The 19,492-nt window shown below is 41.5% G+C and overlaps 1 protein-coding gene across 2 annotated transcripts in view; it reads right to left on the minus strand.

The window, feature by feature from the left end:
- Nucleotides 1-19,492, minus strand: part of slc26a5 (solute carrier family 26 member 5) — a 61,241-nt gene that overhangs the window by 35,734 nt on the left and 6,015 nt on the right. For both annotated transcript variants that reach the window (XM_076296220.1, XM_076296221.1), the window contains 2 exons: nucleotides 11,350-11,525; nucleotides 1,647-1,811 (listed from right to left, as the gene is read on the minus strand). In XM_076296220.1, the coding sequence (XP_076152335.1) occupies nucleotides 1,647-1,811; nucleotides 11,350-11,525 (341 nt within the window). The remainder of the gene's footprint in view (nucleotides 1-1,646; nucleotides 1,812-11,349; nucleotides 11,526-19,492) is intronic.

Here is a 19,492-nt window from a genome sequence, read left to right on the forward strand (position 1 = left end):
TGAACCCACAACTTTTCTGGCTCCTGCATGCTTGCCTAGCTCCTTAGGTCAGACCCCCCCCCCCCGCAACATAGTACATACTGCTGCTATAAATGTGTCTGGGTAGGTGGCCTACATACTCTATTGTTCACATATGCCACCAACACCATCACAACCTCACATTTGCCACTAACGCCAATCAAGCAGACATTCCTTCCTCCGTTATTTTTTTAGCCACTGGTGGCTAAAGCAGGTGTCTTGTTAGCCCAGCGTTGTAGGTTCGATTTTCTTATGATGTGAGATTTGCTTCTCGCTACCTGCAGGTGAACTAATGTGACACACAGATTCAATTGTTTTTGACTGACGTCTTGTACCTATGGTCTCTCGATGTAGAGTAACTATATACATAAATATGTATGGTCAAAACCTATTGTTGTGTCTCGTAGGCCTACTCTTACTCAGAGGTGAAAAGAAGAGATAGGATGCAAACTTTGGCCGACGCGCTGCTGTTAAGCCACGAGACAATTAAAAACATATGCGATACCTAGACATTCGTCCAGGCTATATATTTTTTCCAACATAGATATTTAACACAAATAATGACACATATTGGTCAGCTTCAGTAAAATGTTTTATATACTTGCAATAGGTTTAGGTTTTTGCAGATGACTATGACAATGCCAGCATTAATCACTCGGTTTAAATTAGAAAAATGTCAGCATAGGCCCTGGCAGAGAATTTCTAGGGAGTGGGGTATTACACGTTGCCACTGTTTCCACCAATGATATGTATCGCTGCATCATCAACAACGTTGTTGGAACTACAGTGTTCAAACGTCGGAGGTAGCGAATTGCGACACAGGTACGATGCTTTCTGGAAACAGGTGTAACAATGTCGTTGTTTGGTCGCAAGTTGCGTCGTACCATGGTGGTTGAGCAACGTAGTTGCTAACTTTTCTAGAAACGACCCCCTGTTCAGGAGTTGTCAAGAATATGTCCCTTAACAACATCATAATCAGCACTTTGCTTAAGCGAAAGTGATGCATAAACTTCTTGAGCTCTGCCAGTTAAAACTGACTGAAGCAGTGCAGTGAAGCAGTGTCCACACCTCTGTAGGTCATCTCAAAATGCCCAGTGTGAATGTCTATATTTTCTTCCTTAGCTCTGAACTGTAAGCGTCTCATCTCCAGCTTGTTCTCTGTGGCTTTTAAGCGAAACATTTCTCTCTCATTATCCAATTCTTTTTCCCGAATTGAAAGTTCTTTTAAACGAATTGCCTCCTTCAAATCGACAGGTGGCAAGATTCCCTTTTCAACTAAACAAGGTAGCATAACAGACTTGACCGTGTGTTTTAGCCGCTTTTCCGCACTGGACAACTCAATCTGAAATATACTCGCTACCTCCAGGAGTTGATCCTTGGTGAGGCTATGAAAGGCCTCGTGTGTGTGTGTGTGTGTGTGTGTGTGTGAGTGTGTGTGTGTTTGTGTGTGTATGTGTGTGTTCTCACCCACACTACGGACAGTGGTCCACTGTATCTGTGTGTCCTGATGCCCAGTAGGTATTTGAGCTGCGATACGAACATATGTGTGTGTGTGTGTGTGTTTGTGTGTGTGTGTGTGTGTGTGTGTGTGTGTGTGTGTGTGTGTGTGTGTGTGTGTGTGTTCTCACCCACAGTACAGACAGCGGTCCACTGTATCTCTGTGTCCTGATGCCCAGTAGGTATTTGAGCTGCGATACGAACACGTGCACGGCAGCCGCGGTCGTGAAGCCGCGCACCAGAGGTTCCGTCAGGTAGATCGCCACGAAGCCGAACCGCAGAACCCCCAGCAACAGCTGTGAAGAGAACACACACACACACACACACATTAGATCGCCACGAAGCCGAACCGCCGAACCGCAGAACCCCCAGCAACAGCTGTGAAGAGAACACACACACACACACACACACACACACACACACATTAGATCGCCACGAAGCCGAACCGCAGAACCCCCAGCAACAGCTGTGCAGAGAACACACACACACACACATTAGATCGCCACGAAGCCGAACCGCAGAACCCCCAGCAACAGCTGTGCAGAGAACACACACACACATTTATAATGAGACAGATAAGACAGCATCATACACACATAGACACACACGGCATACTACACACACACACACACACACACACACACACACACACACACACACACACACACACACACACACATTTATAAACAGACAGATAAGACAGCAGCATACACACATAGGCCAGGACACACACACACACACACACACACACAGGCAACAGAGGCACACACACACAGAGCATAATGGTAATAATGTATCAGTGGGTCTGTACTGTAATCAGTAAAATTACATGTGTGTTTGGGTGTATGTGTGATATGTGTGTTGTGTGATGTGTGTGTTGTGTATGTGTGACGTGTATGTGTGACGTGTGTGTTTGGGTGTGTTGTGTGATGTGTATGTGTGACGTGTGTGTTGGGTGTATGTGATGTGTATGTGTAGTGTGTGTGTCTGGAGTGTATGTGTGACGTGTGTGTTGTGTGTATGTGTAGTGTGTGTGTGGTGTGTATGTGTGGTGTGTATGTGTGATGTGTGTGGTGTGTATGTGTAACGTGTGTGTGGTGTGTATGTGTGACGTGTGTGTTGTGCGTATGTGTGACGTGTGTATTGCGTGTATGTGTGACGTGTGTGTGGTGTGTGTGTGGTGTGTATGTGTGACGTGTGTGTTGTGTGTATGTGTGACGTGTGTGTTGTGTGTTGTGTGTATGTGTGACGTGTGTGGTGTGTGTGTGTGGTGTGAAGGGGCGCAGGAGGCACGGGGGATGTGGGGGATTTGTCCCCCTCACTTTTGAAATACATACAAAAAGCCTTATAGGTACGCTAAATAAATAATAACATATAGGATTTGCGCTAACTGTAAAACTCCCCATCAACAGCATCACATCACTAACCACAGCCATCTACAGTACTGTAAGACTGCACAATCTCATATTCACTCTGTTGGATATCTGAAGCCAGTTTGTCTACTAACAATCATAAAATAATCCAGGCTACTTGCTTAGCATAAATCATTTATCATTAGAGCCCGACCGATTTATCGGTGGGCCGATATTATCGGCCGATATTAGGCATTTTCCAAACTATCGGTATCGGCATTTATAATGGCCGATAAATGAATATTTTAAAAATAAAATAAAAACGGACGAAACACCCTTCAACCATGTCATGAGTGTTGGAGTTGTATAGTTTGTCCACCAGAGGGCACTCTACACCGTCTCTGCTTACAACACTCGTGTATAACGTGCCACACATCCTGCAACCTGCTGATCCAGCCAGAGTCGGGCAGAGAGAACCAGTTATCCGCGAGTGAGATCATCAGTGAAGTGTGTTCACGGTGATTTGGTCACGAGACATACATTGCTTGAAATAACAATTAAAAGAACATTCCCATCAGTTCTCTTAACTCAAATAAGCATGACAAAATTCGTGAAAACAATGTCCAGTTTTGCTGCTGTTAAATAAGCCAAGAGTGAAGCGGAATTAGCTAGTAATTACGTTACGTTGTTACAGTGTAGTTGACTGTCTGTCCTTTTAACTTTTGACAATGTGACTGAAGATGTATTTCTTTAATAGCGTGACAGTTATAGCAGTGAGACGTATCATCTCTCCCCGGCTTGTTATTTTGAAAGCGTATGTTTTACAATTTGCAGTATGACGTTATCCATTGCTAAGGGCTCATCATAGACTAGCTAACCACAAAGCTAGCTAATGCCATGAATATCAGTGGAAGACCGCTAACGTTAACATTAATGAGCTTGGAAACCACAACGAACTTATTCTGCCTAAATAAAGTAATGATTTATAACTAGTATATCTGTAGTTACAGTCCCTGCATTGTAAAATGTAAGTTAGACGTGCGAGGAGTGAACATTTAGACAGAGAAAAAGTATCAAACGTAGCTTGTGCAAAACGTAGCTTGTGCATAAAAGTTAGCTTTTCTTTTACACGTGTGTGAAATCCAATGACGCCAAGTGTGCGTTTCAGACTGTCGTTCAGCCGCAGCATTAGATCACTAAATAGTAGGTTTTAGAAGGCAGGCAGCAACTGATGATTGAAAATGGTTTGATGTAGCTTGATGGAAATAATTTTAAAAGTGCAGGTAAAGGGATAAGCAAACTGACATTGTAATTATAAGGTAGCTTATAAGGCAATAGGGACTAATTATTACACACGCACACTCAAACATTTAAGAGTGACCTTTATCTTGTTTAATGATAATACAAATGATGATGATGATGATGATAGTAATAATGCCATCATTATTTTTTGTAATTATTAAGTCTTAGTTCAAAGTTATATTTATGAAGCTTACTAAGTCTTTTAATACTGGTAACTTTAATTTGGTTGTTGTTGTTATTGTGTTTTTGTTCAAAAGACATATCTTAAGTTTCTATTTTTATACATTTTATTTATCAGAACTTTAATATATTTTGATGTTCCTATGTGACAATATTATTTAAAAATAAACAAGTTTGTTTTTGAAATGCATTATCATATTATTTTAGTCAATACTCATAAATAACTACAAATAACTAATGTTAGGGAAATCTGTCAATGTTTTGTTGCGCGTTGCTGAAAAAAAAAATATATATATCGGCCGATATATCGGAATATCGGATTTTTAAATCAACAAATATTTGTATCGGTATCGGCCTTCAAAATCCTTTATCGGTCGGGCTCTATTTATCATCATCTTTATTTGAGGCAGGCTGGTATTGAAGGCAGGCTTTTTTAAATATGTCTAACCTGCATTTAGACATGCATTTCGTTTGGAGCGGCATGCATACCGGTAGGCTATCAAAAGCATTTTCGGTTTGGTTTGGGATTTAATTTACTTTTGGACTGTTTGATTATATTGCTAAATGTTGGGACTGATGGGCACTGAAATCTGGGAGATATTTGATGGTTCACTGTTAAGTTTCATGCAGTTGAAAAAGTGTCGGGATTTCCACTGCTGTTTATTGCGAGACAAGGCAACCCTTCATTGAATAGGGGTTGTGCTGTAATGGAAACCTTTTTGCGTAGACAAGTAGCCTAAATTGAGTTATTGTTTAATTATGCATGATTTAGTTTTTTTTTTTTAATAAAATTCGTAGGCTGGAATGCCTTGAGTCGCAACAATTGTGTTTAATAGGCTTCAGCCTCTGGCAATTAGCTCGAAAGGGGCGGCAAGAGAATGAGCTTGACAATGTTTGTTGGAGACCCATGGTAGGAAAACGACTTTTCCTTGCCAACCGTAGGCTATTAATCCAACCAACATAATACAATACAATACAACATATAATAAAATATTAAGAAGAGGTTATTTCATTGACTTAAATCCTACAATGTCTTCTAGTGGACTAATGGCAATTGTTGGTATTGGTAGGCAGTTGTTACCCCGTCTTGTATATGGGAACCTGCCTTTATTTGTCCTGCTATAAATAGAATCAATCCCGGGCATAATTTGAGGATTTATGGTAGCCTAGTGCTCAACTTCTCCTGCTCAACATGACGTAGCTGTTATGTTTATGATAACAAACTCAACAAGCCTATACTTATCAACTCGTTTTCACTAGCCTAAAATACAAGTCTATCAACGTTTTTGTTCTAAGACATTTATTTCAAACATAATTTCAAGACACAAATTGGATACTTCAGTTACCTTGGTGCATAAATCCCAGAGAGTAGGCTACCACTCTGGGGAGTGATAGGCCTAGCGTTCTTATGCGTTCAGTGTGGAGTATAAACAAGCTGAGAATTTAGCGGTGTCACGTCTGCCTGTCACAGACGTGGGGAGCTCTTTGAAGCTTGGGATAATGTGATAGTCACTACAGTAACAGTATTTTATTTTACTTCTTATGTAATTTTTTTTTTCAATTTTATAAATGCTTTGTTTAAATGCTGTTGGAACAAATAGTTGATTATAAAGGCAACTTTCTGTTGCAATTTTCTGTGTGTTCTGGACTGGTAACTTGTTAAACCAACACTTGTTAAGTTCTAACATTGCATAAATATTAACTGCAAACACACAGTGGAGAGTTGATTTCGTTTATACCAGACAATTTAAGTAGGCCTAACTAGGCTATTTGATCATGTAGTCTATGTTTGGATCATAGGCATGATGATTCATTCATGGCTTCATAAAATATCAACATCCCATGTTGCTTTTTTCTACCATTGGCCCAAGTAGTGACCAGTATTCTACCATTGGCCCAAGTAGTGAAAACAATTGTTTGAAAACAATCAATGGTATTATCTTAATATTCTGGCAAGTTTAAAATATGATGGTGGAAAGTGGGCCAGAGGTGGCGATCCGATATCTGGAAATCTGATCTCACTATGGGTTTGTGTTCACAATTTGGTCCCCCTCACTTTCAAAATATCTCCTGCGCCCCTGGTGGTGTGTATGTGTGACGTGTGTGTATGTTTGACGTGTGTGGTGTGTATGTGTGACGTGTGTGTTGTGCATATGTGTGACGTGTGTGTTGCGTGTATGTGTGACGTGTGTGTGGTGTGTGTGTGAGTATGTGTGACGTGTGTGTTGTGTGTAAGTGTGATGTGTGTGTGGTGTGTATGTGTGACGTGTGTGTATGTTTGACGTGTGTGTGGTGTGTATGTGTGACGTGTGTATGTTTGACGTGTGTGTGGTGTGTATGTGTGACGTGTGTGTTGTGCATATGTGTGACGTGTGTGTTGCGTGTATGTGTGACGTGTGTGTGGTATGTGTGATGTGTATGTGTGACGTGTGTGTTGTGCATATGTGTGATGTGTGTGTTGCGTGTATCTGTGACGTGTGTGTGGTGTGTGTGATGTGTATGTGTGGTGCGTATGTGTGACGTGTGTGTTGTGCATATGTGTGACGTGTGTGTTGCGTGTATGTGTGACGTGTGTGTGGTGTGTGTGATGTGTATGTGTGGTGTGTATGTGTGACGTGTGTGTTGTGCATATGTGTGATGTGTGTGTTGCGTGTATGTGTGACGTGTGTGTGGTGTGTGTGATGTGTATGTGTGGTGCGTTTGTGTGACGTGTGTGTTATGCTTTCTGTTTTTGCAGACCAGCTCTGCTGTGTGAGTGCTGTGTTTGTTTGGCCTGTGGGTTCCTCCACTGTGTGTGTGGTGTGGTGTGGTGTGGTGTGTGTGTGTGTGTGTGTGTGTGTGAGAGTGTGTGTGTATGTGTGTGTGTAATTCAGGACAGCTGCCTGCTGAGTGTTCTCTTTGTGCGTGTTTCCCACAGCCTGCTGTGTAGTGTAAATAAGCCCTGAACTCTCTCTCTCTCTCTCTCTCTCTCACACACACACACACACACACACACAGGGCCATAGCAGCTTCTGCTCCAAGTTAGCTGTGAAAACACACTGCATCCCTAACAAAACTAACACACACACACACACACACCGTCCATAACAAATTCTCATTTCACCATGTATGCTGTTATTACCGCATTCACTACCGTACATTTTTGCGCATATGGGGAACGGACCATTTCTAGAGCGCATATGGGAAAGGAAATGTTTCTAGAGCGCATATGGGAAAGGAAATGTTTATAGAGCGCATATGGGAAAGGAAATGTTTCTAGAGCGCATATGGGAAAGGAAATGTTTATAGAGCGCATATGGGAAAGGAAATGTTTATAGGGCGCATATGGGAAAGTTTTGTTTTTTTATCCCACCACCACCCTCCCTCTTCGGAGGACAACTTAATTTTTAATACAGAGATATAAAGCTCAATGAATTACATTCACCATATTTTATTTTTTAATACAGAGATATAAAGCTCAATGAATTATATTCACCATATTTTAGGGAGAAGATGTTTGTAAACAGTGGAAGGGTAACATACACAGATCTAGTGTGGGGCAGAAACACAAGAACAAACATAATGATAGAACAACAGACACACGACAAGACAGTGAGCCAGGACCAGTCTGTTAGGACCAGACAAGGTGACAGACAAGAGACAAGGCAGGTAAACAAGACACAAGACAGGTAGACAAGAGACAAGACACAAGACAGGTAGACAAGACAGGTAGACAAGAGACAAGACACAAGACAGGTAGACAAGACACAAGACAGGTAGACAAGACAGGTAGACAAGAGACAAGACACAAGACAGGTAGACAAGGGACAAGACACAAGACAGGTAGACAAGACAGGTAGACAAGAGACAAGACACAAGACAGGTAGACAAGAGACAAGACACAAGACAGGTAGACAAGACAGGTAGACAAGAGACAAGACACAAGACAGGTAGACAAGACAGGTAGACAAGAGACAAGACACAAGACAGGTAGACAAGAGACAAGACAGGTAGACAAGACACAAGACAGGTAGACAAGAGAAAGAGACAAGAGACAAGACACAAGACAGGTAGACAAGAGACAAGACACAAGACAGGTAGACAAGAGACAAGAGACAAGACAGGTAGACAAGACAGGTAGACAAGAGACAAGACACAAGACAGGTAGACAAGAGACAAGACAGGTAGACAAGACAGGTAGACAAGAGACAAGACACAAGACAGGTAGACAAGACAGGTAGACAAGAGACAAGACACAAGACAGGTAGACAAGAGAAAGAGACAAGACAGGTAGACAAGAGACAAGACAGGTAGACAAGACACAAGACAGGTAGACAAGAGACAAGAGACAAGACAGGTAGACAAGAGACAAGACAGGTAGACAAGACACAAGACAGGTAGACAAGAGACAAGACAGGTAGACAAGACACAAGAGACAAGACAGGTAGACAAGAGACAAGAGACAAGACAGGTAGACAAGAGACAAGACAGGTAGACAAGACACAAGAGACAAGACAGGTAGACAAGAGACAAGAGACAAGACAGGTAGACAAGACAGGTAGACAAGAGACAAGACAGGTAGACAAGACAGGTAGACAAGAGACAAGACAGGTAGACAAGACAGGTAGACAAGAGAAAGAGACAAGACAGGTAGACAAGAGAAAGAGACAAGACAGGTAGACAAGGTTATTATGAATGGGTTCCAGGGATCTTCAAAGGCTGACATATGTTATGGCATGACGAGGTGACATGTGTTTTCCATTGAAATGTATTCTGCAATCAGGTTGGTCCAGTGAGTGATGTGGCATGAGGTCTTAGATGTCCAGTTTTGGAGAACTACTTTCTTAGGGACAGAGTGGTGCTACTGCTGGGATCCTGCAACTCAGGATGGTGGAGAGTGTTTCAGTAACCCTTACCCATAGGGAGTGAACTGGTTGGCAAAGTCAGATTGCGTGGAAGTAATAATTTAACTGTTGTTGAAGGTGGAAATAAGTGAATAGAATTTAATTCTAACTTTTTCTGACTGTTGATTTCGACGAGTTCTTCAATTAACTGAGATGGTCGTAGGGTATTATTGTTTAGATTTACTTTTTCTTTAATTCTTAGTTTGAGTTGTTGGTATTGAAGAAATTGGTCTCTCCCAACCCCCTAGATCTGCATGCGAGTACCAAATGACGAGTTGATTGTTATGAAATAGGTGGTGAAGGTGTGAGATGCCCTTTTTCTCCCATGTGTGTGTATGTGTGTCTGTGTGTGTGGAGAAGTGGACAGGTTTGTTTTTTTAGCGTGAATGTTGGGTTGTGCCACAATGAAGTGAATAGATAGTGAGATAGTGATGACTTGGTGAGTCGGCTGGTTTTCCACCAGGCTGCCATTGTCAGAGGTTGATTTTACCGATGTTAGATTTGCCGATTGACTGTGGAAGGAAGGGGGGGGTCTGCAACTTAGATATTTTTACACTGATGTTGTTCCAATTCAAGCAATTCAAGGTAGCTGTGGTTCTGTTTGTGGATCCATTTAGCTAAATATTGGTTAACACTTTACTTGACAGTATCGACATAAGAGTGACATGACACTGACACATGAATACTAACCCCAACCCTAACCATAACCCCTAACCCTAACCATAACCATAACTCTAACCCTAACCCTAACCCTAACCATAACTCTAAACCTAACCCTAATCCTAACCATAATCCTAATCCTAACCCTAACTTGTTGTAACTTGTTATGACAAAAACCGAATGTCACTTAATAACCGAAGCGTTATGTCGTAAACGTTTATGACTTGTTTATGAAACGTTCATGACAGTGTCATGTCACTCTTATGTCGACACTGTCAAGTAAAGTGTAACCAAATATTGTAACTGATTTAAGAGGAAGTAGTAAAGGGTAACTGTGGTTCTGTTTGTGGATCCATTTCACTAAGTACTGTAACTGATTTGAGAGGAAGTAATAAAGGAAGTTTGGTGCTTCGAATCTGCCGTGTGATTATTGATTTTGTAGTGTTGACAATGAAATTCTTGTTTTTTTACTTTTCCAGTAGAATTGTGTTATTAATGAATTGAATGTTCTGAAACAGTTATCTGTGGGCGTAGTGGGGATCATAGAGAATAGATTGTTCATTTGGGGAAATGTCTTCATTTTAACTGCTGCAATTTGTCCAATGAGTGTGAGTGGGAGCTTTGACCAGCGTTTGAAATCGCACGCACACACACACACAGCTTTGACCAGCGTTTGAAATCGTCTTCTGACCTGAGGAGGGGAGAGTATTTAAGGTTAACCAGCTCGGACAGCCTGGGGAAAATATTGCACACACACACACACACACACACACACACACACACACAGACACACACACACACACACACACACAGAGGAGGGGAGAGTAATTAAGGTTAACCAGCTGTAAGGTTAACCAGCTGTGACAGCCTGGGGGAAATATTGTACACACACACACACACACCTAAACACACACACAGGAGGGGAGAGTAATTAAGGTTAACCAGCTGTAAGGTTAACCAGCTGTGACAGCCTGGGGGAAATATTGTACACACACACACACACACACACACACACACACACACACACACACACACACACACACACACACACACACACACACACAGGAGGGGAGAGTAATTAAGGTTAACCAGCTGTAAGGTTAACCAGCTGTGACAGCCTGGGGGAAATATTGTCTATTCAGACTACTGCTGTAGTGGTAACCAGTGCTGGTATGAGTGTGTGTGTGTGTGTGTGTGTGTGTGTGTGTGTGTGTGTGTTTGTGTGTTACCTGGATGAGCCCCACTGAAGGTGTGTGTGTGTGTGTGTGTGTGTGTGTGTGTGTGTTACCTGGATGAGCCCCACTGAAGGTGTTTGTGTGTGTGTGTGTGTGTGTGTTACCTGGATGAGCCCCACTGAAGGTGTTTGTGTGTGTGTGTGTGTGTGTGTGTGTGTGTTACCTGGATGAGCCCCACTGAAGGTGTTTGTGTGTGTGTGTGTGTGTATGTGTGTGTGTTACCTGGATGAGCCCCACTAAAGTAGTGAGTGCCACTGCCAGCTGGACCCTTCTGGCATCTCTTGCGTCCACATCTAGAACCGTTGAGTTGGTTCCGTTGCCCGGAACATAGAACATGGAGTCTGGGGCTTCCCTCACGGCCACGCCCCCAATCATCAGACTAATCACAGCGAAGGTTCCTGCAAGGAGGCGGGACATAGACATATAGAGAATGCTAATTGGTTAGTAACTGAGGTGAGAAAACAATCAGAAAACAATCTGACTGGTCTAATAATGACATGTCCACGAGATCTGATTGGCCAATAACCTGTAATGGTTCTCAGAGAGACACACACACACACACACACACACACACACACACACACACACACACACACAGACACAGACACAGACACAGACACACACACACACCCCTCCCAAAGAACTATACCAACTCAAGGTCCTGAGATATAACGTTGCACCCAGAGCCATATAAAGGTTTAGTTGAGACAATGGGTGTTCAAAATTTGTTAAGGTCACGTGGTTCATGTAAACTTCAAAAAGTTCCCGGAAGTGATTGACAATAGATTAGAATGCATTAAATAAGCTACTGTTCAATGAGAGACAGAGCCACATTTTTGGGTAATTGACAGACAATAAATTCATTGATATACAATATTTATAACACAGTGTAAGTATTGTGTAAACTGTGTAGTTATCCTACCATTACAACAATATTAAATTAAATTCCAGACCGTAGCCTGCTAAATATCGGAAGGTGACCTTTTTTTCTCCTTTTTACGTATGCGTCACTTAATATTAATTTCTGTACAAAACCAAGACAGGAGATTCTTTAGAAAACGCAATAGCACCCACCCCATACGTGTAGCCTAGGCCTATCTAAATTATCGTTATAAAAAAAATGACCTGGTACGTGACTCAAGAGCTGTAAACAGTGTTTTTGAGACTGCGTGTAGCCTACAAAAGCGCATGGATATTTTAATTTTGCAATGACAACACAGCTAGTCTAAGTCTAATATTAACTTGTTTGAGTTTTCTCCCCAACGTTTTCTCTGGTAGTTCTTCACTGATCTGAGATAATGAGCGAACTACCTTAAGTAGCTAGCGTCTCGGGAGAATAAAAAAAAAAAAGTTTAAAAGTTTTCTAACATCTTTCCAGTGTAATGGTGCGCATGCTAAGTTAACCGTAGCATTACCTACACAGTAACCCCATGGTAATGCGATGCGAGTGATCATAATAACATATAAAACGTGATATAGTCTTTGCTCCTAACTGAAGAAACATTTCGTCCCCTTAGAATTATAGGGTTCTATCTACGTTCTGAGTAGTTCTGAGATATTGAGCTTCAAAGTTCATAGAATTCCATAGAGTTATATTGATAAGTGGAACAAACCTCTTCAGATATAATGTCCAAAAATGCATACAACTACAAGAAACACCTCACCTCATCTTCTTATGGTGTCACAGAATAAGAATATGTCAATAACTCAATTTTGACAAAAATGTCAGATAGAACCTTATAATTCTAAGGGGACGATTTGTGTAAGCAGAAATATTGTTTATTATTGTCTGAGTTCTAAGAACAGAGAGTTCAAGTTAAATGTTGTTGTGCTGAGTTCTAAGAACAGAGAGTACAAGTTAAATGTTGTTGTGCTGAGTTCTAAGAACAGAGAGTACAAATTAAATGTTGTTGTGCTGAGTTCTAAGAACAGAGAGTTCAAGTTAAATGTTGTTGTGCTGAGTTCTAAGAACAGAGAGTACAAGTTAATAGTGCGGCAGATTAGTGAAACCATCGTTCACTTTGTGATACAAGCATCAAACTTGGCACAAATATTCTTTGGGACCCACTTTATCCAAAAAGCACATTAGCCACGCAAAAAATCCAATATGGCCACCATTTTCCAAGATGGCCATTATTGAAAGCCATTATACTTGGTTTTTGACTTGGATTGGGATTGGATAATCACATTTTGATGATCTTGATATCTAAATATAGGTAAAAGGGTCTAGACTTTCCAATTCTACGATAAAATGTCAAAGAATATGTTAAATTGTGAAGATAGACACAATTAATGGGAAAAATGGCACATTTTAGTACTAATTTTAGTATAATTAAATTGTTGTTAATAAAACATATGTTGGTTTGGTTACTTCAGCAGGGGCATGTGCATGTTCTTTTTTCAGTTTAATATATATAATTTCAATAGTGCAGATTGACAAGAAATTAGCAGGAAAGAGAGACAGGGCTTGATCGGGAAATGATCACTTGATCACTAGTTTAAACTGAACTTCAGAGGGGGCAGGGGGACTAAGTAAATGCATAAAGGCATGTGTTTGTTTAAATAAATATATATGTGTGTGTTTACCATGTATTACCTCAATAGAACAACAAAGACTAACAGGAAATGTGTGGGAAAGAGACAGGGCCCCAGTAACATCTAGTGACACCTCTGCTCTGTAGCTAGCCATATCAGAATGTCTGCATTACAAATGAATGTAATCATTGCATTTGCAGGCACACAAAGGAGTACACTCAAGACTAATGCTGTAGCATTTACATCTTCCCAGACATTCAGTCTTGACACATTTAGTCAATTGTTGACAGCTCTCAGCAATTGGTGGGAGTGTCATCCACACTACTTGCCAAATGTCAACCCAGGACATATTCATTTGATTTGTGTACTTGCCTGGCCCCAGATACAGACAGCTTGATAGGTTGCACACTTCACATGCTTAGCAAGAGATGCCCTTGTTGGTGGAATGGCATCATAGGACCTCTGCTTCCGTGCAAACAGGTTGTCTTGTTTCATCAACTCCATCAGCAGTGCTGTTCTTGTTGTACATTGACAAACTTCAAGTGTGCTAAGATCCACATCATCCATTACTGGTGGGTATTGACTGAGCTTCTCAAAGACATTAGACACTTCAGGGCACACTTCTCAGGATTGCCAGGCAGTCCACTTCCCTCTACCACGAAAGGCTAACACAACATCACAACCAGTGAGGGCATGGACAAAAAGCATGCCATCTGACAGACTTACCATGACCAAATTCAATCCACAGCTCCTCTAAGCCTGCATCCCAGAGTCCCAAAAACACTGAGTGCAATAGTAAGAATATCCCTGTCACAGGCCTTAACACAGATTTCTTCTGTTGCGCATGTAGCTTAGCTGTGTGTGTGGAACATTGGTAAACCTCATTCCCCGACGCCTCAAGATGCTGCTGGCATGCAAGCTAGTAGCCTGGGCTTTTATCTCAATTGTCAGCACGCTCGACTCCCAATCCAAGGTGCTGCTGTTTGCGGGTTCGAGTCCGGGCGTGTGCAGGGCTGAATCGCACAGGTTCAACACAATGCAGGTTACACGCAACTGCATGAAGGGCATGCAGAAAGATTCTAGTGTCAGCCTCTTCATGGTTGCAAGGACTTAGGTCTTCCAGGCTGTCAGGTTTATGCAAAGAACATTTTCTTCTTTGGTCACAATCACCACATTGTCTGGACACCAAGTCACAATTAGCTTTTCCAGTTAGGTGGTACTTTGGTTTTGTCAGACACACATTAGGGCTGATGGGTTCTCAGTTATTCCAATGGCACCACCTTTGACAATTGCATTGGTCTGTTCATGGGCTTGATCAAAAGCCAATCCGGAAAACTCTGTGGGTATTGTGGACCACAAAGTTCCCTTGCTGAAATTCATTGGCCAACTGAGGATGTGTTTGTTGTAAAGAGACCAGGTCTCTAAGGTGTATGGAAAGCCATCTAGCATAGTTGACATTATTGTTTGCAAAGAAGAAGGGGATGAGTGCAGACAATGATTGACAATACAAAGTGAAGTTTGCTTCTCTGAAAGACCTGATCAAAGAGAACATCACCAATTGCATTGACATCACAAGCTCCCAGAATTGAAACTGTGGACTCTTCATCTGCCTTTTCTCACACCAGTCTTCCCAACTTAAGTATGATCCCAACAAGAAGTATGGGCTTGATCGATATTCGAGAGAGCGAATAAATGATATTCGAGTGAGAAAGAGGATCAACAATATTCGAGAGTGAGCTTCGATAAACGATTTTCGAGAGCAGTCCAACTATTTCTGGCCGCCATCTTGGAAACTAGCCTTGAAATAAAAAAATTTCTTTGCACCATTTATTTTGCCATGTTAAAAAACATACAAATTGATGTCTAGATCATGTAAATACGCCCAGCCATTAAAGTTCTACAGCAAAAAACATTTTTCTTACATTTGATGTGGCGGCCATCTTGAAAAATGCCAGCCATGTTGGATAATTTTAGGTGACTAATGTGCTTTCCTCAAAAAGTAGGTTCTAGTGATTATTTATGCCAATTTTGTCCTGGAATATGGACTTAACCTGCCGCACTATAAGTGTGCAACTTCGGTAAAGTTAGACAGAAATTGGCAAATTCGCAACATTCGCGTTTGGCGGTTCAATAACTCGTAGGAGAAATGTTTTCATTGCATAATAGAGAGCTCTATCTAATCCAGGGTTTCCGTTGTCCAGTAATTACCGGACATTGGCCGGAAACAAAAATGAAATGTCCGACAAAATTAAATCTCTCCGGTCAAATTGTCCGATTGAAATTGGCTAATAATCCCGTCCCCCTATGCAATCTGAATTTGAGAATAAGCCTTAAAATGTACGCCTAAGCAATCCATCCTCTGGCTATGTTTTTAAATGTACAGGCTCTACCGTTTGAAAGCTATTAAACAACACGCATAGCCTACGCTGCATTTCAAATAGGAAACATTTCAAATAGAAAGCGCACGCTTAAAACGTCCATGTTAAACAACAAACAAATGAGTGAGGCGGTTCAAACATGGCCAGGCCCAGGCAGACTAGCCTTAAAAGTTTTTTCAGAGGCCAGACGCGATGGATGATGATAAATTGGTAACGCCTGAAGCCTCAAATGTCCGGTCAACTCCACCACCACCAGATAAAAAGATGAAGTGTCGGGCGTATCTGTCGGAATCATGACGTTGGAAGTGGAGTTGCGGGCTCTCCAAGACACTGTCATTCTCCGTGTACACTGGACATGCAACATGTGTTCTGTACCCAAAGCATACAGTAGGCCTATGCTTTCTATGTCTATGATCTGCAGGGTTAGGGCCTCCTCGACGAGGAGATTGCTGGTCCGCGCACAATTAAACGGTATCATTGAACCGCGGACCGAAAGAAAAAGAAACTAAACATTTGCCAGAATAGGAAACATTTCTTAATTTATTGTTATCAAATAAATTATAGCCTTAGTGGTGTGAGCGCTCATTCTTGTGTTTGCGCATCTGAGCAAGTTAAACAGTGGAACCACTGGAGATAACGTGGGTAGCAGCAACAAACAACGTAGCCTTTTTAAAACAATGAATGAAGCGGACTCTTGCTGTTAATGAAAACACAGATAGCTAGATCTTGTTAGGCATGTTTTGGTAAGTTAGGCTAATGAACATGTTGCATTCTATTCAGCCTGATTATGTAATTCTTTAAGCTACATAGCCTGTCTCCAGTTTTCCTCAACTTGACTAATTAAGAAGCGATAATAGGATACTTGACCGGCATATCATCAAAATGTCCGGAAAACGAAACCTCTGCCGGTCACTTTGACCGGCACCATTTTTTTCTAGCGGAAACTCTGATCTAACCGTAGTAGGGTAGACAACAAGCTACAACCCGGTTTTCATCTGAAAGAACCGTGTACATATGTGGATAAATAAAACGCATCCCTGTGAGCATTCTGCTTTCAGCCGAGCATGTAGGGACCGTCTACAAAGTGCAAAACCGAAAGTGGATACAAATACATTTAAATAGCTTCACTGTTTTTGAGCCTAGTGCTTCAAAAATCATAGCACACAGCTAGTGCTTCCCTAGCAACACACTACACCTGCCAATTACGTTATGTTGCTTAGGAGGCCCTAGATATGTGGAGTGATTTTGGAAGTAATAGGCTCAATAACAGCGAAGCTTTTGAATTCCCCCCCCATTAAAAATATGTTATAAATAGGGCAAGTAATTTTTTCCCTAATTAGCAGGAGTAGTATGTTGTTTGGGAGGCCCTAGATGTGTGTTGTGATTTTGGAAGCAGTAGGCTTAATAACAGGGAAGCTATTGGATTTTACCCCCACTAAAAATATATTATAAATAGGGTGAGTCCGTTTTTTCCGTAATTGGCAGGTGTAGTGTGTTGCTAGGGAAGCACTAGCTGTGTGCTATGATTTTTGAAGCACTAGGCTCAATAACAGTGAAGCTATTTAAATGTATTTGTATCCACTTTCGGTTTTGCACTTTGTAGACGGTCCCTAGACGCTCGGCTGAAAGCAGAATGCTCACAGGGATGCGTTTTATTTATCCACATATGTACACGGTTCTCTCTGATGAAAACTTGTTGTTGTAGCTTGTTGTTGTAGCTTGTTGTTGTAGCTTGTTGTTGTAGCTTGTTGTCTACGTTGCTACGGTTAGATAGAACTCTCTATTATGCAATGAAAACGTTTCTCTTATGAGTTATTGAACCGCAAAACGCAAATCTTGCGAATCTGCCAATTTCTGTCTAACTTTACCGAAGTAAGTGTGCACCCAGACAGACAGGAACTGCACCCTGTCTGTGTGTGTGTGTGTGTGTGTGGGTGAGATAAGAGTATGTCACAATGAAGTCGCTATGTCTTGCTTCCTATTTTCTGTGTGCATCTGTACAATAAAAGACACAGCTTTTGGGCTGCAGAGTCAGAGACTGATGGTGTGAGGAATTCTTCCTTACATTTAGCAGGCTCTCCTCTTGGTACCAGAGTTTGTGGGCAAAGCCATACTACGTGTTGTGGTTCTTGTATCTATATGTTGGGGCTAAATTCCCTGACAGTTACCAACAATGTTAACGACAAATTCAGCTTCACTGCTGCAAACAAAGTTGGCTATATGCTTCGCCATATAACGAACCAGCTAGCCTTGTGATAACAAAATCTTTACCTTTTGTTTAGTCCACTGAAAGTTATCCACATATCAAACGATTAAATACACAGTTATGGAGGAATTGTTTTGGGGAAGCAGTTGCACTATATCCCACTTTTGCTGCCTTTAAGCCACTTAAATCCATAGCCTAGATGAGCATTGCGCATACTTTACAACTTGACGTGATGGTGAAGCTAAATGCCCAAGAAACGTCACGTCATAAAAGTTGTAGGCCTACTAAACGCAAAAACTTAATGACAGCTTGTTTGTGGTGGTGTAGTGCTGCCTAATTGAAATGGGATAGTCAAGGGTTATCTTATATTCGGCTATTACGTGTGGCACATTTATTGGGCTTTTAGCCTCTTTTAATTTATTTGATGAGGAACTGATAAAGACTGAGCAGCAGAGAAGTCATAGTCGATACATAAATCGTTTATTATTATATTTAGGCTATTGATAGCCTACTATTACTTTACTACTATTACTGTTATTATTATTATTATTCGGATGAGGCAAAGGAATGTAAATCTGAGTCTGAAATGTTGGCTACAAACAGATACTGCTGTAACTGCACTGCTGCTATTATTAATTGTTATATGACGTGTTCCATTTCCTATGGAGTGTGTTATTTGTTCTTTTGACAACTGGACACAACTGCACACACACACACGCACACGGCTACTTACTGAATGAGTACACAATAATGCAGACAAGCCGGCTTCTGCCAGATCAAACACCTGGAACACTACCGGTGTGTGTGTGTGTGTGTTACATTAATGTTTCTCCACCACACACCGCACGCACGCACGCACACAGATGCTCCGAGGTCAGCCCTGTGTAAACGCCTCCTGGAACACCACAGGTGTGTGTTAGTGTGTGTGTGTGTGTGTGTGTGAGATATGTGCAGACAAGATGTTTTTCCTCCACCATAAATACACACACACACTATTTGTGATCATATTTTTCTACTCTGAGGAACAGAAACCAAAGGCTGGTGCACACACACACACAAAGAGAGAGAAAGATCTCTGGGTCGTTACCACTTCCAAACTTCAGCATCACGATAAGGATCAGTTCAACAAAACCGTACACCTGACGAAAGCAGTGGAGACACTGTGTGTGTATGTGTATGTGTGTGTGTGTGTGTGTGTGTGTGGTGCGTGCGTGTAAGTCTATGTGTGTGTATGTCTATGTGTGTA

The sequence above is a fragment of the Alosa pseudoharengus genome, unplaced genomic scaffold (assembly GCF_046254945.1).
Source record: "Alosa pseudoharengus isolate Yale_2024_CS ecotype anadromous, Long Island Sound unplaced genomic scaffold, YU_APseudo_1.1 YU_APseudo_1.1_scf_20, whole genome shotgun sequence".
Classification (NCBI taxonomy): domain Eukaryota; kingdom Metazoa; phylum Chordata; class Actinopteri; order Clupeiformes; family Clupeidae; genus Alosa; species Alosa pseudoharengus.